At 40.3% G+C, this 23,326-nt stretch overlaps 2 protein-coding genes across 4 annotated transcripts; one reads left to right on the forward strand and one right to left on the reverse strand.

Moving 5' to 3' along the window:
* Positions 1–50: 50 nt before the first annotated feature.
* LOC111586204 (aldehyde dehydrogenase 1A1-like) lies at positions 51–10,678 on the forward strand. 2 transcript variants are annotated; one of them, XM_023295897.3, is made up of 14 exons: positions 51–254; positions 1,176–1,345; positions 2,124–2,228; positions 2,490–2,630; positions 2,746–2,875; positions 3,025–3,086; positions 6,581–6,709; positions 6,877–6,990; positions 7,127–7,229; positions 7,742–7,926; positions 8,020–8,184; positions 8,297–8,454; positions 9,674–9,748; positions 9,944–10,678. In XM_023295897.3, the coding sequence occupies exons 1-14, from the start codon at positions 194–196 to the stop codon at positions 10,014–10,016; spliced, it is 1,671 nt and encodes a 556-aa protein (XP_023151665.1). In that variant the 5' UTR covers positions 51–193; the 3' UTR covers positions 10,017–10,678. The 2 variants fall into 2 exon arrangements, with proteins under 2 accessions (XP_023151665.1, XP_035797733.1); XM_035941840.2 differs by lacking the exon at positions 7,127–7,229 and having other exon boundaries at positions 6,877–6,919.
* On the reverse strand, positions 10,296–22,135 carry tmc2b (transmembrane channel-like 2b). Of its 2 annotated transcripts, none has more exons than XM_023295891.3 (20): positions 21,998–22,135; positions 21,827–21,868; positions 21,172–21,574; positions 19,160–19,306; positions 18,087–18,177; positions 17,915–17,996; positions 17,722–17,828; positions 17,520–17,618; positions 16,444–16,586; positions 16,198–16,345; positions 15,630–15,824; positions 15,327–15,506; positions 14,051–14,209; positions 13,791–13,919; positions 13,233–13,300; positions 12,699–12,938; positions 11,978–12,103; positions 11,465–11,543; positions 11,230–11,356; positions 10,296–11,140 (listed from the first exon to the last, which is right to left on the reverse strand). In XM_023295891.3, the coding sequence occupies exons 1-20, from the start codon at positions 22,041–22,043 to the stop codon at positions 10,923–10,925; spliced, it is 2,829 nt and encodes a 942-aa protein (XP_023151659.2). In that variant the 5' UTR covers positions 22,044–22,135; the 3' UTR covers positions 10,296–10,922. The 2 variants fall into 2 exon arrangements, with proteins under 2 accessions (XP_023151659.2, XP_054867270.1); XM_055011295.1 differs by having other exon boundaries at positions 19,160–19,309.
* Positions 22,136–23,326: the final 1,191 nt, after the last annotated feature.

The following is a 23,326-nucleotide window of genomic DNA, read 5'->3' on the forward strand; positions in this document are numbered from 1 at the left end:
CGTTGTTATGTCAACCGAGGACACGTGCGCTGCGCTGTGATTGGTTGAGACTGTGCGACGATCACTACGTGCAGCCGGACCCTCCGAGCACCGAGCAGGACTCCCGGTGCTCGGAGGGTACTAATCCGGTGTGCAGCGCTGAGAGCAGCACGTCTTTAAAGCAGCTCGGAGACTCTCAGAGAGGAGCTGCAGGATGTCGGTGACCGGAGGGAGAATCCAGCAGGCCGGAGGAGCCTCTTCAGCATCACACACAGGTAACAACAACTTTATCAGATGCTGTAAAGTCCTGCAAGCTGACAGTTGGTGATTTGTAGTGGCCATAAAACACTGAAACTGCTTTAAAATAGAAGTAGTTCATTTTTCATATTTGCTGCTAAGACTTGTCATCAAAGTGGCATACATGTTCTAATATTCAGCTTTGACTGTGGTCTGAAAAAGCAAAAATGAAAAAACGCAGCATAAAGTAATATGCCTGCAAATAAGTGGTTTCTGTACAAAATTAAGAAAAAATCTCAATAGCCCAAAATGACATATTCAAAGAGCTTGTTCTGAGAAATGCACAATTAAAAAGTGTTGAAAAGTAACGCAAATAATTAAAAATGATCAAAATAGAACCAATCTTCTAATCAATTGTCATATCAGCCTCAAATCGCAAAATTATGAGTGAAAGTTTTCTACATATCAAAATGTAACGTTAATATTTGCTGTGTATTCGTATGTGAATTTGTTACATAAAAGCTCTCCAGTAAATTTGGATGTTTTGAAAATATGGCTCCTTGAGGTGTAGCATATCATTGTTCAACGGAGTCTTTTGAAATGCTCCTCAAATGTGATGCTTCTTGTCGTGTTTTGCCCTGGCCTGCATCTTCCAAATCTGTCCTCCAAATGAGGTCCAGTCCTCTGTTCAGAGCCGACCCGACTTTGTGGTGCCGCTCGTGACCCCTGACCGAGTGGTGTTACCCTGCGGACAATGCCAGTATCTCATTTGGCACAGTTACTGTTGAGTCCACTGGGTTGGGATGTGATCTTATGCACAGGGTTAAACGAACTGAGCTATTCTCACTCAGTGATCCATATGTTAACTTTCACAATCACGTACAAATGCATTGTTAAACCCAAACGTACGCACACAAAGGAGCTTGACTAACACTGGTTTCCATTTGTGTCTTTTTTAGAGAGAAAACATGCCAGCATGAACTCCCAGCCGAGGAATGGCCATGAGCAGCACGCTAACGGGTGTAACCACCAGGGCCCAAACCAGGAGCACAGATCGCAGCGTGTCGATGGATCAAGGACGAAGGCGCTGCCCACTCCAATCCCAGACCCCCCGATTCTTTACACTAAGGTAGGCTGACCCAGTCAAAGCAGCCAGGGCTGAAACATGAGCTCCAGTTTGGTTTGGATATCTTTGTTCTCAGAAGATGATTTAGCTTGTATCAAAAAGCATTGGGCTACAGAAATCCACAAAGTTTTCTAATGAGACAATCAGATTTAGAAAGTTTATTAACATATGCCATTCAGTCTACTGTTGGTATATGCTGGCTTTGGCTTATTCAGAAAAATCCACTTCAAAATGATCCATGTAGGTGTTTTGCAGCAGGTGGTTAAGGACTCTAAAACAGTACAAAACTGCAGTGTTTGATGGTTTTGAGATGTTTCTTTCATCCTCATACAAAAATGTATCATATGCCCTGCTGGGCAAAAACATTCTTAGTGGACAGATTGTCAGGTTTTGATAACTGGCTTAGTTGTTCTTTAGTATGGCATTGTGCACCTGAGATGGTTTGTGTCCAAAATTAAACTTAAATATGGTGTTTCTGTTTGTAATTACAGGAGAACAGAAATGTGGTTTTAATGACACGAAACAAGATGAATAAAGGAATCTATTCAGTGGACTTTAGGATCAGTTAGGGTGCAGTAATTACCTGGAAAGGCATGCAGATGCATCTCATAAAAAAGTCTGTGGGCAAAACAGCTCCTGCTAAATAACAGGAGGCCTGTAATTAGTTTAATCAGGCTGAGAGGAGCTGATACACTTCACCATGTGTTCCAGACTGTCTTTGATGTGCTTTTAGAGATAATACTGTACTGTTTCTGTGTGTATTTCTGCTCTGGTCCCTCAGTTGTTCATCAATAACGACTGGCATGAGTCATGCAGCGGCAGGAAGATTCCTGTGTATAATCCCACCACAGGGGAGCTGCTGTGTGAAGTGGAGGCGGCTGACTCAGTGAGTATATTACATATCACCAATAAATCATATATGCTTTTAGAGTCTGTGCTAGGAAAGAGTACAAAACTTTAAAAGTGTATCACCTTATGTTTTACACAGATGTTTTAGGGTCTGTAGAGTTTTGACTCTTCTGTTTGTCCCAAGTTTTTTAGGGGGATTTTTGTTAGTCAAAATCAAGAGTCAGATGTACAGACTGACATTTATGTGATCTGGTTATTGGGAATTGATTTTGACTTCCTCAACTCAAACCTCTCCCAGGAAGATGTGGACGAGGCAGTGCGAAGCGCCAGGGCTGCCTTCCAGACGGGGTCACCATGGCGATCCATGGACGCCTCAGATCGAGGTCGTCTGCTAAACAGACTTGCTGACTTAGTGGAGAGAGATCAGCTCCTACTGGCAGTGAGAAACACACACACACACACACACACATGCAAAGCTCCACGAAACCGCACAACTGGTTTAATTGCCATTAAGTAATGGTGTTTCTATAGTAGTTACTGTGTCTTTTTTCTAGACTCTAGAGGCCCTGGACTGTGGCAAAGTGTTTCTCATGGCTTACTTTGTAGATCTGATGGCCACAATCAAGACCTTGAGATACTACGGTGGCTGGGCAGATAAAATTCATGGCAAAACCATCCCTGTTGGTAAGTTTGCACCTTTTCACATTTAGGTTTCTCACAACTTTAAGTGATAGAATTCCATGCCTGACAGATATATTTCAGCATGATAAAAGAGCCAGAGAGCATTCAGCACCTTAATGAAATAACTGAAATGACTGTATGTATGTTTTTAGATGGAGAGTATTTCACTTACACGCGTCATGAGCCCATTGGAGTATGTGGCCAGATTATTCCTGTGAGTAGAAAAATTATTCTGTACAAATACTACAGAAGCTGGATATTGTTTATAGAAAATGGTTACTCTGAAGCCTGAAACTCATCAGTAGGTTTGAAAGACGTGTTATTCTTAAAAATGTGCCTAAAATTGTATAGACAAACAAGCGCTGGATTTTCAACTTCGCAATAGTCCTTTAACTACTGAAAAATATCTAAATCTCAGTTTGAAAATATGATATTCCATGGAAGTCACTTTACATGTCTCAATTGAAAGATTAGCAAAAGGTTATTTTTTGCTCTAAACACATTCCCAAAAATTAAAAAATTCTGCATTCTTCAGCACAGCTGTGAGTCCATTATGACCACTGACTGTTACGGTGGACAGAGGCTCAAGTGCAGGAAAAGAGACTATAGACCAGTGGAGCAAATTAAAAGGTTTTATTTAACAATTCAAGGTGAAATACAGGAACTACAACAGGAACTTATTCGAAACATGCAAAGGTATCCTTCGATACGCAGGACAGCTAGACTCCTCCTGGCGGGGAGGCAGACCAACTACAAGACAAAGAAAGTTATGTTAGCAATAACCCACAATTGGTGACAATAATGTAGGAATAAATCGGAAGAATAATAGGAAATAACACAAATCGGAATCTAACTACAGACCCACGTATGGCAACACCAAGGCAGGAATTCATCAGGAAATACAACAGACTATAACTCGAATCAATCGTTTGACTACAGGCCCACGTATGGTAACACGAAGGCAGAAATAAGTCAGAAAATACGACAGAATACAACTCAACCCAGATATAGACGTACGAATTAACAGTAAGACAGGAATTATCTGGAAATACATATTTAAGGAGAATCCTAACAATTAGCAGACCAACATATGGAAGGCCACAGCAGGAATATTTTAATTGAAAGAACTAACATAGACTAACTGTGATATAACAAACTATGAACTATAACTGAGGAATATGCATAAGTCACAACTTAACAACTAAGTCTGGTATTGCTCGAGAAGGTAGACTTAGCTGGCGTGGCGATGGTGTGGCGACTGCTGGTGGCTGTGACTGGGTCAGCGATGGCGTGGCAGGACTCCCCCAGCTGGAAACTAACAGCTCCTTGGCGTCGAAGGTGACTTGTAACCAGAGTTCGTGGCTGGGCAACAGAGGCAGCAAACAGGTGACAGACGACAGAGGTGTAGGAATGGAGGAACCACAACTGATGAGACGGAACCAGAGGAATCCAGGGAATGGAGACCACACAAGGAATAGCAGGAAGTTTTCAGGCAACGTGAACCAGGAATCCAGGGAAGTATAAGCAGGCGGGAGTAGGTCTGGAATGGAGCAAAAACAAGATTACAAAAATATAAAAAAGCCAGGACTGAACTGTGCACTGCACTGACTAGAGAACTGTCATTGTCCAGCTCCAAACGATGAGTGGCGTCAGCTTACATGGAGGAGTTGCACTGGTTGATTGATTAACTGCTCCCACCTGCTTGTCAGAGCTCTCACTGATTAGAGATGTGGATCACCTGCTGCCAACCTCTGTGCCCAAGCACACCTAATTAGGAAGAAAACCAAAACACACAGGGCAGGGAGAGACAACTGTGGCTATGTACCACCCACAGCCATGGTTGTGACACTGACAGGCAAAGTGAATAACACTGATTATCTCTTCATCATGGCACCTGTTAGTGGGTTCGATATATTAGGCAGCAAGTGAACATTTTGTCCTCAAAGTTGATGTTAGAAGTGGGAAAAATGTACAATCATAAGGATTTGAGTGAGTTTGACAAGGGCCAAACTGTGATGGCTGGATGAATGGGTCAGAGCATCTCCAAAACTGCAGCTCTTGTGGGTGTTCCCGGTCTGCAGTGGTCAGTATCGAACAAACGTGGTCAAAGGAAGGAACAATGGTGAACCAGCGACAGGGTCATGGGCGACCAGCACTCATTTTTGCATGTGGGGAGGAAGGCTGGTCCTTGTAGTCTGATCCAACAGATGAGCTACTGTTGCTCTGATTGCTGAAGAAGTTAATGGTGGTTCTGATAGAAAGGTGTCAGAATACACAGTGCATCGCAGTTTGTTGCATTTGGACTGCATAGCTGCAGAACAGTCAGGGTGCCCATGCTGCCTCCTGTGTGCCACCGAAACCACCAACAATGGGCATGTGAGCATCAGAACTGGACCATGGAACAATGGAAGAAGGTGGTCTGATCTGATGAATGACGTTTTCTTTTATATCATGTGGAGTGCGTGTCGATTACCTGGGGAACACATGGCACCAGGATGCACTATGGGAAGAAGGCAGCCAGCGGAGGCAGGGTGAAGCTTTGGGCAATGTCCTGCTGGGAAACCTTGGTCCTGCCATCCATGTGGATGCTGCTTTGACTTGTACCACCTACATAAGCATTGTTGCAGACATTGTACACCTTTTCATTGAAACGGTATTATCTGATGGCTGTGGCCTCTTTCAGCAGGATAGTGCACCATGCCACAAATCAAAACTGGTTCAGGAATGGTTTGAAGAGCACGACGAGTTTGAGGTATTGACTTGGCCTCCAATTTCCCCAGATCTCAATCCAAGAGCATCTGTGTGGGATTGGCTGGATGAACAAGTCCGATCCATGGAGGCCCCACCTTGTAACTTACAGGACTTAAAGGATCTGCTGCTAATGTCTTGGTGCCAGACACCACAGCACACCTTCAGAGCTCTAGTGGGGTCCATGCCTTGATGGGTCAGGGCTGTTTTGGCAGCAAAAGGAAGACCAATGCAATATTAGACAGGTGGTCATAATGTTATGCCTGACCGGTGTATAGAAGCGTGTCCAATCACCTTCTTTTCCCCCCAGTGTTCTGGGACACGACTAAACACTTGGAAAAATGTTGTACATGTTTATTCAATTTTTATTCAGTTTTTGTAAAATAAATAATCAAAGAATTTCACTTTCATCTTTTCTTTTTTTTATGATTTATGGCACTGAAGCTGTGCAAAACCGCAAAGAAAACATTTCTGAGTTCTCTCTACTTCTAGCCATGGTTGTACTGTTTCCATAGAGATACAGAACTTTATTATGCTGTGAAAAATGAGCCACAGTAAGCAAGAAGTATAACAGGAGCAAATAAAAATCCCAGAAATTGCTTGGAGTTCAGAGGATGAATTTGTTAGGCTCTATAATCCCTAGAATCTGTAATGAACAAGGCACGAATAAGCTGTAACTTCATTCAATTTCACATCTATGTGTGATAAAAATGTGGAGCCTATTTCAGTCAACAATGAAGAAAATCTGGAAGAAAATAACCTTCAATATTCGTTTAAACTATGGGTGTCTCACTTTCCTATAGATATTGTGATAATATTTGTGATAATTATTTTGACTTCCTTTGGTCATGTGTGATGAAAACTTGATATAATCACAGCAGCCCTACTTTAATTTGTATTGTGTAATGATTTTTTCCTGTTTCTGCAACTCCAACATGTTTACGTCTTTTGGTTCCACAGTGGAACTTCCCGGTGATGATGTTTGTGTGGAAGATTGCCCCTGCTCTGTGCTGTGGGAACACTGTAGTCATCAAACCTGCAGAACAGACCCCATTATCAGCTCTGTACATGGCTGCGCTCATCAAAGAGGTACTGGGATTATTACTGCTGCTCCATAACAATGATATACATGTGGACAAAAGCCATAAACTTGCATTCAGAGATTATCAAGACCTGTGCAGCTGTAAAACCAGAAACCTTACTTTAACATAATGTCTCAGTAAACAAGATTTTAGTGATTCTCTCTCTTTGTTCAGGCTGGGTTTCCTCCTGGTGTGGTGAACGTGGTGCCTGGTTATGGTGAGACAGCAGGCTGTGCCATTTCCCACCACATGGACATAGACAAAGTAGCCTTTACCGGATCTACTGATGTTAGTATCTAATGAAATAAATAGCATATCTTTGAATAGTGTCCCTTTTCCTTTCATTATGTCATTTGGTCCAGTCTACATAAACTCTTCACTGGTGTGTAGCTGTGTATGTCGCATGGTTGTTATTTGTTGCCAGGTTGGGAAACTCATCCAGAAGGCTGCAGGTGAAAGTAACTTGAAAAGAGTTACACTAGAACTGGGTGGAAAAAACCCAAATATAGTCTTTGCAGACTGTGATTGTGAGTATGTACTTTTTTCAGTCAGTTTTTAGATGTGATGTTCTTTTCATACCTTCACCATGTCTGACAGTGTGTATGTACTGAATGGAATATCAGTGATTTAGTGCATTATTCTGTGTGCTCTGATGAGAGTAAGATGCTTTAAAATGCAAAAAAAGTAAATAAAATACAATCAATGTGCATAAAATACGCAGAATGTTAAAGTTGCATCAAACAAACCAATAAATCGAATGTGACCTTGTATTAATGGAGGATAGTATTCTGAGAGAAATTGTTAAAAACAAAATTAAGCATTTTGCATAATGTGTAGTGAGCTCCATAGTGTTGGCAGGCACTGAGGCTTAAACATATTGCCAGACAGTTCATATTATGTCCCACTTGTAGTCAAACCTTTAATAAGTGTTAAAGAGCGCTGGTAGCATAAAGAGACTATCCTGTACAACCCTTCTTACTTCTTGTCCACAATCTAAGTGCAATATTTTAGGCTTTATCTGTACATATCTGTCTTGCAGTAGAGTATGCAGTGGAGCAGGCCCACAGTGGTCTCTTCTTTAACCAGGGCCAGTGCTGTCTGGCTGGATCCAGGGTATTTGTAGAGGAGCCAGTCTATGAGGAGTTTGTCCGCCGCAGTGTAGAGAGAGCCAAATCCAAAGTCCTGGGAAACCCACTCCTGCCAGGGGTGGACCAGGGACCACAGGTATACCATAACTGTACTGATTTCACTTCTGATATACTGTTTAACTGCGAGAAAGAGGAAAGCATGTGAGTTACTGTTTGATGTTTTCTGCAGATTGACCAGAAGCAGTTTGATAAGATAATGAAGCTGATAGAGAGCGGGAAGAGAGAGGGAGCCACGCTGGAATGTGGTGGGTCCATGTGGGGTCAGCAGGGACTTTTCATTCAACCTACCGTCTTCTCAAATGTCACAGATGATATGCTCATCGCCAAAGAAGAGGTGCTTACAACTACTAGACAGTGCACACGATAAAACACATGATCCGGGTCTTTATTCTACCACTGGGTTGTGAATTTTCTCCTCGTGTGCTGTTTTCATGCTGTGCTTTCAGATTTTTGGTCCAGTGCAGCAGATCATGTGTTTCCACAGCATCAGTGAAGTCATCCAGAGAGCCAACGCCACACACTATGGCCTGGCAGCAGGAGTGTTTACTAATGACATTAACAAAGCCCTCACAGTGTCGTCTGCTCTACAGGCTGGGGTGGTCTGGTAAGAATCAAATCTTCCTGGAGCATCTACACAGCAGATTATACAGGAGCCCCTCCCCTTAAGTTGTATTAGAATGGCCGTTTAATAGCTAGACAGCATATGTTTTAAAAATATCCTTAATTCTATTCTTCCTTAAAGATGTCTACCTTTGTAGACATCTTAAATTAAGTTGTAACTAGTCTGAGTAATGTCAATATTTTGAACTGGAATTAAGTGAAAATCATGTCGTTGATAACTCAAACTGGAATCTTCCCTTGTCAGTAAGTCATTACAAATATCTTGAATATGAGATTATCCAATCACAGTTGCCATTGCTTCTGCTCATATTCTTCAAATGCTTTGCTGGATCAACATCCAATGAGAAGCTTGACCTGGCCAGCATAAAGCATTGCAATATTCATGATGATGTTTGAGATTTCTACAGCTACTATTTTGACTCATCAAAACTGAGCTGTTGTTTTGTCTGGTCAGAATGGTATTGTTGATATGTGTAATTTTAATCACTGACAGTTAAACTTAGCTATTAAATATTAAAACAGCTTTCCATAGTATTAGACGCTGGAAGGGACTGGTTCACCGGATGCTTCTGGTTTATTATTTGCTAGTGGAGGCATTAATCAAAGTGCTTCCACTAACAGCCTGGCTGCTGTCCACAGCAAGGAACAACCACAAGAATCCCAGTCTGAAATAGAATCTCTGCTCTCAGTGCAAAAATAAAGGCTGAGTAAGGCACTGGCTGTATTAATAAGTAGACAGGTTTTGCTACTGACTGATCTTGTAGAAATAAGGCTAACTGAATGTCAGATTTGAACCCTCTCAAGTGAGTGAATACCCATCTGAGGTTCACTCTTGTTTTGCCTCAGTTTCTATCAGCTTCCCTCTTGGTGCTTTCTCCAACAACGGGGCTCTTTTTCCTTCTTCAGGTAGCGTTTCCACCGTTTCTGTGGTTGTTCTTTCACCCGTAAATTGAGCCTTCATTTTCCCATGAGATTTAAGACCCGGGGCAGACAGAAATTCATAATGAAAGCAATACTTTAAACCATAGGTCGATGGTCTCATTGTTCTGAAGCCATACAACACTTTAGCATGATGAGTTAAAGCAAAATATACGTGTCTATTGCTGCTTTAATACAAAGTAGTGAAGGCTTTTGATGAAATAGTTGGCAAATGGCCTTTGATTGTTATGTAAGGAGGTGTAACTAATGCTGCTTTTTTCTAGGGTGAACTGCTACAATGCCATGAGTGCTCAGTGTCCGTTTGGTGGCTTCAAGATGTCTGGGAATGGACGGGAACTGTGAGTGATACTGTTGTATAATCTCTTGGGAAATAGCCCTTTATACTTCTTGCATTTATGTCCAACACACAGCTACGTATTGGTCAGTACTTTAGTACTTGTAACACTGCAACTGCAGTAGTAAATGGTAATGTAATGTGAGTTAATAGATCATTTATTTCCCTACATAATCAGTGTTGCTTTTTTTTATTTTAGGGGGAAATACGCTCTTCAGGAGTACACAGAGGTCAAAGCAGTCACCATTAAAATCTCACAGAAGAACTCATAAAAATGTTGGACTGACTCTTTACTGCCAGTTCAGATCCACCCCGTAAATTCAGATCCTCCACAGGCATTTTGAAGTAATCATATGGTACCTGAATGTTTAGGAGGCATTGTTATTTTTGTGGTGTTTCATGAGCATTTATCCCTGTTTTCTACATCTTCTCAAAGTTACAATGTTACTGACTTTCATTTATCAGTAATCTGACATTTTCTAGAGTGGTGTCTCTTATTTGTGTCATAGTTTAGGAAGCCTGTTTTTGGTCAGACATCACAACTTAAAAAGCACTTTGTCAGAAATCTATTGTTTTATTGGGCATCATACAAAAAATAGAAAGACAATTTACAAATTATTTACAGGGATTTCCAAATGAAATCAATAAAAGTGTCCCGTATCAATATCCAGTAAACCTTACACTCATATCAATGTAGTAAACAGGATCAAGCCCACTTCTTGCTATATATAAGGAAAATAAGTTACTGTGCGATAGTTTTGTTTTTCTTGTTGTTGTACTAGTAATACAGATAAAAATAGTTTTGTAATTTCTGTGTGTTTAAAGAAAGCCCCACTGCGATAATTACAGACTTTTTCCAGTAATACATTTTTTAGCATGTTTACTGTACTAATCTGAAGCTTTTCAAATATGTAATAAATTTACTATGAATTAAGTAGTGATTTTTTTCTTTCTTCGTTTGTTTATTTTATTCAAACAATTTGTCCACAACTTTGAATATGTGCCTAATTTATTTTAAGATATCACTATATTCAACCAGAAATATAAGTCTATAATTATTCCAGTGACACATCCATCCTCTATATGTGACAAAGACTGCAGCAGTCGTGTTAACGGACGCCTGTTGTTTGTGGTAAACTGTTTGTATTGACTGGATTTGAGTCCAGGATTCATGTCTCTTAATACCTTGGAGGTGCACCCCGACCCCTGCCTCTGCCAGGCCCAGGCTGAGGCCCCCTGGGGTTTCCAGGAGGCCTTCCTCTGGCCCCCGGGGCTCGGGTCACCGGGCCTCTAGGGTTTGGGGCAGCCAGTGACACCTCCTTTTGCAGATTAACACCTTTCCCTGCTGAACCTGGCTTTGTCTTGGTAGACTTGCTGTTCTTCTCCACTACGACATCTGAAAAGACAAGTGCAGATGAAAACAAGTAGTAAGAACAATCAGATGGCTGATGTGAAATAAAGGGATATGAGAGAGTGTGATTGTACCAGGTGGGGGCTCTTCTTCAATGGGAGGAGGTATTAGAGACTTGTTTGGCAGCAGGTCCTCCAAGTCTTTCATCACTTCATTAGTGCTGTCCTTGTTGTTCCTGCGATTCTTCTCTTCATCTCGGGCCTGAAGTGTCAGTCAATAGAGAAGACAGTCATTTGTTTCATTAAATCTCGAACAAAAAAATATTTTTTATTTGGAAAGACAGAAGTGGATTTCAAGACTCGTGCTGACCATTTGCATTTTCCTTTTAAGATCCAAGTTTGCTTGCTGGTATCCCTTTGACACAGTGTTGAGGTAGTAGATGGCCAACCTGTTACACAGTACAAGTGTTTCACAGGAGATTTTTAAAAAATCACAGCTGTTTGGATTTCAGTCTGGATTTGCACACAGAGCAATAGACACTAAGATGAAGTTATATGATTTAATCAGATACCGTTTCAGACTAAATAAGAACACATTTCGCTGTACTCTGCACAAAAAGACTGACTTTGCTGCCCCTGTGTGGTTCTATCAAAAAATACAATCTGAAACGATGCATTACCTCAATACCTTCACAACGTTCACTATTACAAAATACAAAAAGCACTAGAAAGTCTGTTACAAACATGTTGGCAATGCTTAAAAAGTTTCAGTCAATTTTCACATTTATAAAGGTACACTTAAACCATTTTTTAAAAAATTGAAAATCTGAATATCTGAAAAATGTTTAAACAGTATTTCACTAGATAATTAAATTCTACTTACACCATGAGGAGGACAGCGGGCATGATGAGTCCAGGGTTGGTGGCATATGTAAAAATGTTCCCAATAAAAGCAGGCAGATCCTGGTCTATAGTCTCCATAACCACATCATACATCTTCTCCTGGCCACTGGGGGGAAACAACAGGAAACTGTTGAAATTAATCTCTGGATGAAAATGTCAACCAAATCACAGTTTAAGTATAGCTATCTTAGTTATGCCTATATTTGATATTCATGTACATAATGCTTTAGAAATTAAATTGTTTTGTTGTTGTCTGCTAGTGCTACAACAAATGCAAAAAAAATAAAGCATGGTATGAAAACACCACTAACATAGGAGCACTAATAGTATGCTCACCCTGTTTTAATGAACAAAAATGACAAGTTAAACATTTAAAATGAAGCGGTGTCAGTTATGATTACATTAGAACTAATGTGATTGTAAAATGTCTATGCACCTAATGTAGTTTAATACAACTGTTTTCTTACTACTTGTCAAAATCACTTTAAATTGCTTGGTCTATCTATCTATCTATCTATCTATCTATCTATCTATCTATCTATCTATCTATCTATCTATCTATCTATCTATCTATCTATCTATCTATCCATCCATCCATCCATCCATCCATCCATCCATCCATCCATCCATCCATCCATCCATCCATCCATCCATCCATCCATCTATCTATCTAACTTCTGCTTGTTCAGTCCCCTACTGACCTGAATGGCCCACAGTCAAAGGATGGAGGCAGCGTCATGATGGTGTAGACAACAGGAAGGAGGCTGAGGAACAGCACAAGCAGCAGCAGGCCCATGTAGAAGTTGTTGGACCGTGAGGCCTTGAAAACTCGTTCATGTGGAACATTACAGGCCATTACTGCCCAGCACTGGTAGTACATGGAGGTAAGGAGGCGCAACACGTTCAGACCCACCAGACCTGGAGCATAAAACGCTCCCATCCTAAGAAAAGCAGAAGATTTAGCCATGTTATTCCAAAAGGACAGATTAAACTTTCTGAACATTCTAATTAATGATTTAATGTCATGAGGTTGAGTTTTGTAACAGTTTGCCTCCAATAACAATCAGAGAAGTAACATATCAAATTGGATGAAGCAGTCACCTATCGTGTTGATTAAAGACACACCGAAGAAAGAAAACAAAGAAACATGAGCTGTATTTCACATTAGAGAATCTCTGACAGTGCAGAAAGAGATGGAAAACACAAATCAACGATGCAGATGTGGAATAGTTCACCATATCATCCCTTGATTGAAGACAAGCCCCAGCACATTTCCACTGATATCAAACTCTCCATATGATGGCTGGAATAAGCACAGCAGCATGATTAGCATGTCCACCTGAATTAATAAACAGCAGGTCAATACACTTTGCATTTGCTGCTCTCTCCCTGCCTCTCTCTCTCTGTAATTAAGTTCTCATCCAGTGTCCTGTTTCGCTCAATGTTTGGGATCACCTGTCTTGCCAGATGTCATCGTATAGTATCAGGTTGTCTTGGATCTAATACGGACTATGCCATGCTCACACCGTGTTTAATAATAGCTGAATCATGCAGTTGTTACACAATGATATAGACAATTAAACCGATGCACCCACTTGAAACTGACAATCAGTCACATGACAGCAGATACAAGTCAAACAAATGCATATATGATGTGACTTACAGCAAAGGACAAATGTGCAATGTTATATTGGATAAGTAAAAACAAATTGTTGGGTCTAAATTATTTTAGTTTAACAATAGAAACATAAAAAAAATGGAAGCAATGGACACACTGAAAAACAAATACTCACAAATCCAGCCTCCAGGTCCCAGCACCAGCAGTAGTTGAGGAAACGGACAATGACAGCTCGCGCAAAGTCACCAATAAGAATGGTCAAATAGCTCACCTGCACATCTGACACTATCAGCTTCACAAATTCCTGCACAGCAACAAAAATTACCAAACAAACAAATGCAAGCTAAATAATCAAATCAGACCTGCTGGGCTCTTTTTGCACCCACAATTCAACACTTCAATGCTGACGAAGCAGTCACTAATGCCAGCACTTACAATTCCCACTCCAGTCTCCCAGCATGGTCCTCTGACGACATCGGAGGGGTGCACATCTGGAGGAGGCACATTTGTGGTGTTGTAGAAGGACGAGTAGTTGGCATAGTACTGATTCAAAGCCCATTCAGTGGCATTCTTGATTGACTTCTCTCTCTCCAACTATAGAACATAAAATTCATCAAAGAACAATGAACTCAAAGCAAGTCAAACTTGATTTAAAGTTCCCATATGGTGAAAGTTGATTTTTATTGTGTTTTGTGGTTGCTAAAGTGAAGAGTAAAAACTGTTAAGATAGGAAGCTCTTTGTTTGTGCCGTTCCTTTGCTGTTTGTCATCATAACAATAGGAAAATCTTTAGCATGACATCATTGTGTGGCTGATGTGGCTAACATTACCAATACCTTTGCTTACTGGTCAGAAATCTATGTAAACGTAAGGATGATTTGAAACCAATTATCAGTGTGAGTTACTGTGTTTTCTTGTTGCTTGTTGTGCTCCAGTACACCCTCAGCTTGGTCGGTGTTTATTTCTGTTTACTTCTCTCATGTTCTCTGTGTTCACAAAAACTGTATTCTAATGCAACCAAATTTCCAATAAAGCTGTTATTATTTACATATTGAAATAGTGACTGAAACACAATCTCTAAAAAGTACATTAGTCAGCCGTCACTTTAAAACAATTTCCTATCAGTGCTCTGCACTGTAGCAATATGGATTTTATAACTGCAGAGTTGCCTGACAAACTCATCACATGAGGTAAAAACAACACCTGTGCAGTGAATTCTGTGATATTTTCAAGCCAAGTGATCAATTAGAGAGGAAATTCTAAGTGATAGAAAGTCCCTGTCTCTTGGTGTAACAGTCATGCAATCAGCCAGCTTTCTCCTAAATGTCAATCACAAACACAGGGAGAGTTTTCTTCCTGAAGGGGGCATGGACAACAGCTGCTCAGTGGTTTTCAGAGCACATCCCATTTAAAACGGGGATCAGAAGCAGTGGTTATACAGTCAAGGTGAAATGACCTATTGGCATTATTTTGAGTTGAAAATTTGAAAGAAACTAATTGCTAAATAGGGGTGAAAATATTGGACCATTGGGTAGCTCATTTTACACAGGGAAATACAGTTCGGGCATCTGGATCTAGCAGCTGTCAGTGAAGGTATTTACCACTAAAATTAGTCCACTTGCATCAGTAAAAGTGAGCCCAAATATATATAAATATATCTGTAACACAAGAGCACTGCATCAGTAAGAAACAAATACAGAAACGAGCCATACCTTGGCAGTAACCTCGTCAAAGAGAGCAAACAGGAAGGTGTACAGGTTTCCCAGGAAGAGGGCAAAAATTCGTCCCAGCTGCCACTTAAGGGCAATACGAGGGTGATAATCTTCCAACTCTGCGATGGTTTCAAACAGTGGAGGACACACCAGTCCCAGCAGGGACATCACAAACTCCACCTGACACAAAGAACAACACAGAGGAGTTAATAATCTTATTTTTCACTCCCATTTTCAAACCTTATCTTTCCTAACCTTCCATTACTTCTTAAAAGAATACTACAATGTTCAGAGCAAACCTGCCTCATTCTTTTCAAACCACGAGAGATCATCGTTATCCATCTCAGCAAACTCCTGAGAACGTTTCACCACAAAGTAGATGAGATACCCACTGCCTCCAAGGCAGCACAGGATCATAACGTTTGCAAGAACCCTGAGGAAACGACGGAGATGGATGTTCTCGTCTTTCTGGTTCTCCTGCTCATCCACAATGGATTCCTACAGTACAGATAAAAACTGTCGCTTAATACCTGTTTAAGTTTCCTGCTGCACCATGTCACACTTTTCACATCTTAAAATGTAAAATCTCTTCAAATCCTGTAAGAAAAGTGAGATTGAAAGAAATCACCACAAGCGGTTATTCTCAAGGGATATTAACATCAGTGTCCTTTCTTGTTGTACCAAGAAGTTCAGAGTGATTTCCTCAAAATAAATTAGTTCAAATTAATTATAAAAGGTGATGATTTTTTTCAGACTGAGACAAAGTTTAAACCTCATGTTTTTTTTATATCTTCATAGTTTCACCGATGACATGCTCAACTCTCTTTCAGCAAACACTAACACACACACACACACACACACACCTGCTAACCTTGAAGCTGGTGGTAATGGAGGCGTACTTATTATCTGCAGTCTCAGGGTTTCCTATCAGGTAGTCCCAGCTGGTGAACATCTTCCAGCTGAAGGTGAACTCCCCCTCATCTCCACCGTCTCCTCCTTCGTTTGCATTACGAGCCATCCTGAAAGACAAACATGAAGAAATGAGGAAATACCATCACTAAATATCAGCATCTGGATCATGTAAATTTGACTGCCTGCTTTTGTGAGTCTTGCCTACGTTCTAATAACAACCATGAGGCTGTATCCAAAGATTCCAACACCCACAAGCAGGTACGACAGAGGAAGTCTGAACTGCAGCAGCCCGATGGTTCGTTCATTGTTGTAATATCCATAGAACAAAAAGGAGTACTTGCAGTATCCCTGTTGATGATATGCACAAAGATACATGAATTCCTGCTTACAGTCATTTTACAGGTGCAAACTAAATTTTTTCAGCAAGACTGAGAAAAAGTTAAACTATAAATAACGTTCTAACATGTTAAAATTGTGATCAAAACAAGACCAAGAGCCATGCTGGTAGCGCTGTGAGGCTGGATTTAGGCTCAGCAGTGCTTTAATGTAAGTGATAACATCTACTCACAAAATGACATAAAATGCTAGTGACTGGCACATATGCTGTCAGAAATGTTCTTCTTTTTATTTGGTGTTATCATGTTACAGTCATAACATTTTTGTAAGACTGGCATCCTTTTTGTAGTGAGCTCGTTTGCATGGTTGCAAAGGCATGACCCGCCTGCTCTACCACTAACTGACTTAGCCTGCCATTCCTAACCTTAACCAGTCTCATTCTTCACAAACTTCCTCATTAGCCAGTGAGGCATTTTTTCCCAACCATCCTTCAAAAAGAATGAAAACCTGTTACAAATTTGACTTTCTAAAGCCTAAAAATGGCATTAAGAGGAGGTGCAAAAGTCCTCCATGTTCTCAGATCATGTAAATTGCAATATACTAAGAAGTTTTTATGGACTTTTTGCTAAATGACACAAAAAAATACTGCCTACCCCAGGTTTAAGTTATAGTATTGGTAGGGGGAAAGTCATGGGATCAACAACGTCATTCAGATTTACAATCTGGGAATCAGAAAAACCAGTACCGTACAACATTGCATTGCAAATTATGTGAAAAGGTTGTTGAGATACTGAGTCTGAACCAAAGTGTTGGACTAATTACCATGCCTTGAGCCATGCCACCAACATGGATGAAAATACAAGCATTACTAATAAACACAAAGCTTATCTATATCATACCGATTTGCTGTGTCGAGTGAGATTTAATAAATAAATTGATCCTCACACCAAAGTCAAAGAGCACTGAGAAGTCCATGGCTGAGTCCTGTTCCGCTCGGGGTACAGTTTTCCTGGCAATGGAACCGTAAGGAAGACCCATAAGAACCTGAATACAGAGGAGAAGAGTGGAAGTGGGGGGAAAAAAACAGTTGAAACAGTGTACCTTACTAGATATTACCTGCTAGCATGTTTTATGAGAAAGGCTGTACCTCAGGCAGCACCACCAGGCCAAACATGAACCCAAACAGGACCAGATTCAGACCATACATCCACCTCAGAAAAATGAAGTAGGATGCCACAGATGAGCCAAAGTGACCTGTTATTAGGAAGATGAAGTACATGGCTTAGAAAAGTGGAGACAGCTTATTAGAAACACTGAGTTCGTGCAACTGTGGTACCAACTTTCTACTTCCTTTATCTTCCTCTCCCAGGGGATGCAGGCCGTTTTGAAGTTCTCAAAGTCACGTTTGAACTTGATAAATTTCTGGGTGGGGAAAGTTTGAAAATGGTTATAACACTGGCATCCACAATGAGTCAGTAAAGTGTCATCAAAGTAGCACAATGAGCAGATTACCTTGGTCATCATGACTTTGTATGCATACAGCTTCCTGCCTTTTCCTTTCCCAAGAGCCCCTTCAAACTTTTCAACAAACTCCTGGGCCTCCCTGTTCAGCCAATCAAATGAAGTGAGCAACAACCAACATAAAACCATCAATGAATGAATTATTCAGTGTGAACAGGATGTTCAAACTACAGCTCTGGAATGATTTACTGATTGATGATACATTGCATACATTAAGGGCATAGTAGACTTGGCAAGCAGGAGGTCATTCAGCCGCAACAACATGCATTAAACAGTGTCAGGCTCATGAAAAAGTTAATACGGTTCGCCTATCATGTTCGCTTTCCAGAAACTTGTCTACAGTGATCTGTACATAGAGTAACATACACACTGACCTCTCTTGCACACACACAGACACACTAACCTACACAACTCCTTGCGTTGGCCTTGGCCTTGGCAAGGCATCCACAACTGTTTACAGTCTTCTCACATTAAAGGAAGCTGTCTAACAGGCTGAAACAGAGCTGGCCTTTTATCTGCATCTGTGTGTTTTCCTGAGATTTAAAGGCAATTATCCTCATGTGTATCACTGTGCATGTAACAAGGGGGAGAATTTAATTAACTGAGTGAAACTGTGAATGTCAGCGAACAAGCATTTGTCTGGATCTAATCATTTTCATAGGTATTGGGACTGATTTTCTGTTTAGTGCTGTTCTTTATGATGAAGCAGGAAACATATTCAGATGTGTCTGTAAAACATCTGTCTAAAAATATCTACATGGTGTTCATCAAAAGTACTTTTGATGGTTTATAGAGCACAACACTGGCAAAGAGAAGTATCAAACAGCTAAAGCAGCAATGAATAAGTTTAATATTGAATGAGCAACATCACATGTACATGACATGAGTGATGATAAGGGAAAAGCTTGTAAGAAAATAAAAACAAATGAGTAGCAAGCAAAACATCAGACAAAATAAAAGAACAAAATGCAGCAGCCACAACCACAAATTACAGCAACCATAAGCAAACAGGCAGAGGATGTTGGTTAAAGTTGCCACTGGTTTTACTTTTTGTGTTTTTTTACTTGAGCATTACGAGCCTCCTCTTCATGCGCCAGGGTTTGTTCCTTAATGTGGCGATCAGTTTCTTCTTCTCCTCTACCTGTTCCTTCAGGGCTGCAATCTCTCCCTCCGACAGTGAATCTTCATCACCCTCAGAGGAGGAAGAAGAGCTGCTGAAGGGAAACAGCTGTCACTTGCCATGACTCTGACAAGGTTCTGCAGGAGCTGAATCTGAATATCAGGTGGAAGCTGCAGCACATCATAAAACTTCCACAATTTAACAAGATAGACAGAAAACAGCAACTCAATAAATTTCAACTCTTAAAAATGTTACATACGGTTGACCTTTTTGTACTGTTGAATTTAATAACACTGTCAACACTGTTAGTTTATCTTTTAGATGTATATCATAACTTTTTATGATCAAATATCTACAAATGTAATGGGATTCCCGTCAGCCTCAGATCATAATTAGCCAGTGTTGTCATGTTAAGCTATTACCATAGACTTAACATAAAAAATGGATGTAGCACTGCAGCATCACCGAATGCACCACTATTTTGAAGCCTTGATTTTGGAAATTGGCTGCTACCATCTTAGTCTTTCGAAACTAAACATGAAAAGTGAGACTTGTGACTGAGAACTTGCTCTAAATGCTCAAACAGCTCATCAATCAGTAAGTAGCAAGTAGCAACACAAATTTTTTGCATCGACTCTTGATGGGATCATAATTTACTAAATGAACGTCATGCCAAGTTGAAAGAGGACTGTAACAAGAAATTGAGACCATAAACTCATTAGGAAAATGTTTACTGAGGTAATAAATCAAGTGAGAAGTAGTATAATTTTCACTTCAACAACCTTTTACAACCAGAGGAGTCGCCTCCTGCTGGCTGTTAAAAAGAAAGCAGGCTTAAGTCATTTCCACATTAGCTTCACTTTTCCAGCCCAGAAGCTACATTCATCTTTTATGCAGTCAGTAGTCATTGCAATAAGACTGCCAAGACAGTAAACATTAGACTACGTCTGCTATACATTGTGTCAACATGCTGACCTTTGTAGTTTAGCTCAAAGCTCCAATGGGGCTCAAGGAGTTTTTAGCATGTAGCTGTAAACTCTGAGGGCCAAGATATACTAGAAAGTAGGTAGTTGATATGATGTTTTGTCCAACCATGACTGAAAATGCTTCTGCCACACTTCATGTATGCTTTCCTTCAGACCAAAAGAGAGCGAAGAGTAAATTTTAAGCTTATCTTCACATGTGGCAAGTTCTGGATGAGTAAATTAGCAACTGCTTGCAAGCAAGTTTGCAATATTAGCTTATAATGCGTTGACCTATTGTAGCACCAGTTCTGATAAACTAAAGGGGAGGCACTTTAATATCTTCTTTGTAGCACTTTCTCAAAAGTTTGTTAGGCTCTACATAAATTATTTAAGGAGTTTTAAGAGTTGTGATATGAATTTGAATTCTGCTCCTGCATTAAAAAGCATATTTTCTGTCACTGGATAGTCACAACCAGTTGGACAGTTTTTAAAATGCAGCCAGTACCCCCCAGTGAAACAGCAGAAACATGTGGATAATTTGTCCTGTTGCCTTCGTATTAAGATAGCAGTAAATAATGGATGAGCTAATGAGATTGTACCATCCATAACAGCTGCCAAAATTTGAATTTGATATCTTTTCCTGACATTTGAAGGATTGTCATTCTCACATCTGATCCTGTAAATTAATCCTGCATTCTTGACTTCTGACATAGAAGCAAGCAAAAGCCATAATTAGAATCTCTGTTTCTCTGACTGTTGACACGTAACATTAAAAGTCAACCAGAGGTACTTTAACTATATGCTATATATTCAGGAAAATAAGCCTGTGTTCAGTGTTGTGCAATTTACATTTCATTTATTTAAAATCTCAATGAATATATGCCACATACATATTCCTTGTCACCTGCCAGGCGTTTGCATGAATAAAGCCCAGTTGGGTGTGTGGAGCATGCAGGTATAGTTGAGAGATGTCTCTCAGAGAATACTGCACCTGCTCAACTTCCCATTCTTCTTTTTCTTGTTCTTCTCACCACCTTTACTCTCCCTTTCTTTCCCTTTACCGTTTCCTCCCTTCTTCTCCTTATTCTGCTCCTCTTTCTCCTTTTTGGATGTCGCTCTGCCTCCTTTTTTCCTTTTGTCTGGCTCTTCTTCACTCTCCTCATCACTCTCGTCCTTAGCAGCTTTCCTCCTGGAGGCTTTCGACCCTTTGCTCTTCACACTTCGTTTGTCTTCCTCCTCGTCTTCGTCACTGTCTCGGGGCCTGGCCTTCTTCTTTCGCCCTCTTTTCCTCGGTGCCTCGTCCTCGTCTTCATCATCTTCCTCATCATCACTGACCCGTTTGGCTTTACGTTGGGGTTTGGCTCTTCTGTTTTTAGTTCTCTTCCTGGCCTCCTCTGAGTAAAAAAACATATGTCCAATTTTAGACAAATAATTTAAGCTGACATCCAATGACTAAATAGTTTATATTTCTTGCTCACGGGAAATGCAAAACAAAGAATAGTAAAAAGTTGCAGAAGTCTCCAGAAATCATACAGTGAAAGTCATTTTTGAGGAAATTTTGAATTTTAAGTGGAAAAACTAGATGTAAACTATCACTGGTCATCATCCTATCATGTTTTGAGATGTAGACATCTCAGAAAACTTACCTTCACTTCCACTGTCTATCACAGTATCGACATCCATCCCAACTGGAACATATGAATGCAACACATTTACATTAAATATAAATAACAATGACTTTTTCTGAGTTCTTATCTATATATTTTAAAAGGTAGATGTGAGTTTGCAGCATAAGAGCAATAAACAATTCATCTCACCATCTTCAACCTTAACAATGGAATCATTTTTCCTCTTCGGAGGCATTTCTTCTTCTTCCCTTTTAGTTATTCGGTCCTTTTCTGCTCACTTCAGACTCTGCCTCATCCACATCCATGAGTCACTTGGTGCAGGCAGTGCTGTGAAGGAACAGTGTCAAAAAGCCAGTGTACAAAACCACACACACCCACACACACACACACACACACACACACACACACACAGAGACACACACACACACACACACACACACACACACACACACACACACACACACACGGAGGAACAGGTGTGCCTCTGTTTGGGTTGTTCAAAGACTGGGCTCCTTGACAACCATTGAAGACACAGTTCATTAGATGCTAATCAGGAGCCCCAGAGAAAATAGAATCTATCAGACAATGGACATGTCAATCAAAATGTTAATTGATATCATACTGGAGAAACAAGAGAACATTTACATCCAGATGCTTTAATCTTCAAATTTATTCGAATTAGACAACAGCTAGCAGCTTTGATCATTGTCATATACAGCGTCTAACCACACAAGAAAACAGCTTTGACACCAAATAAAACCATGCTTGCTGTTATTCGCTTGTGACCCAGTAAGGAGACACCAAAGCAAATGCAGAAATAAAGGTCAGGCTACATTAAAGTTGGATGAAAGCTTAAGTAAGCCTGAGTGAAAAGGAAAACAAGTCAATGTACACATGGTACACAGTGACTAGTGGGAGTCCTGTGCAACCTGAACACACACAAGCTACTCCAGTCAGTCTGCAACTTCACTGTACAACTGACTGTAACTATATTTTATTCAGCACAAGTCAATCTCTTTCACAATCCGTTGAAGTCTTTCTTAATATCTGCAATCATTCATATTGTTTATAATAGCCAAAATCTGGTGTGAGGCAAATCGTTCTGTGTAAAAAAGATAAATAAATTTTAAAAATCAGGCTAAGTTAATATGAAGCAGCAGCTTTTGATTGGTCAAATTAAGTAGATATTTTCTTCTTAGTCATTTTAGTATGAAATCTTATGAGGAGACTTAGTTAAAAGGGTGACTGTGAGTTGGGAAACTTGTGCTTATGGCTGCTGAAGTCTCAGCTAAATGTGGCAATCCATTTTTGCCATTGTTTTAAGACCAAAAAAAAACCCTGAATCTATGCATCAAAAGAGTTTGTGAGAGCACAGAGGTCAATAAATGAGGTGAAAGTGAAGACAGGGATGAACAGCATAGAATGAACGTTTCACATGATGCGCTCGTACCGTTGAGATGTAGCTACTGGCCGTGTTGTGGTTATGGTCAAATGTCAGATCTGACCTTTTGAAAAATG

Source organism: Amphiprion ocellaris, chromosome 6 (genome assembly GCF_022539595.1).
Source record: "Amphiprion ocellaris isolate individual 3 ecotype Okinawa chromosome 6, ASM2253959v1, whole genome shotgun sequence".
Taxonomy (NCBI): domain Eukaryota; kingdom Metazoa; phylum Chordata; class Actinopteri; family Pomacentridae; genus Amphiprion; species Amphiprion ocellaris.

Coding starts and splice junctions, on each gene's coding strand:
- LOC111586204 (XM_023295897.3), top strand. CDS start 194: ATGTCGGTGACCGGAGGGAGAATCCAGCAGGCCGGAGGAGCCTCTTCA. Junction 2,631..2,745: donor GAGATCAGCTCCTACTGGCA/GTGAGAAACACA, acceptor TCTTTTTTCTAG/ACTCTAGAGGCCCTGGACTG. Junction 3,087..6,580: donor TATGTGGCCAGATTATTCCT/GTGAGTAGAAAA, acceptor TTGGTTCCACAG/TGGAACTTCCCGGTGATGAT.
- tmc2b (XM_055011295.1), bottom strand. CDS start 22,043: ATGCCTCCGAAGAGGAAAAATGATTCCATTGTTAAGGTTGAAGATG. Junction 13,920..14,050: donor GGGAGACTGGAGTGGGAATT/GTAAGTGCTGGC, acceptor GTTGCTGTGCAG/GAATTTGTGAAGCTGATAGT. Junction 11,141..11,229: donor TGAAGAAGAGCCCCCACCTG/GTACAATCACAC, acceptor TTGTCTTTTCAG/ATGTCGTAGTGGAGAAGAAC.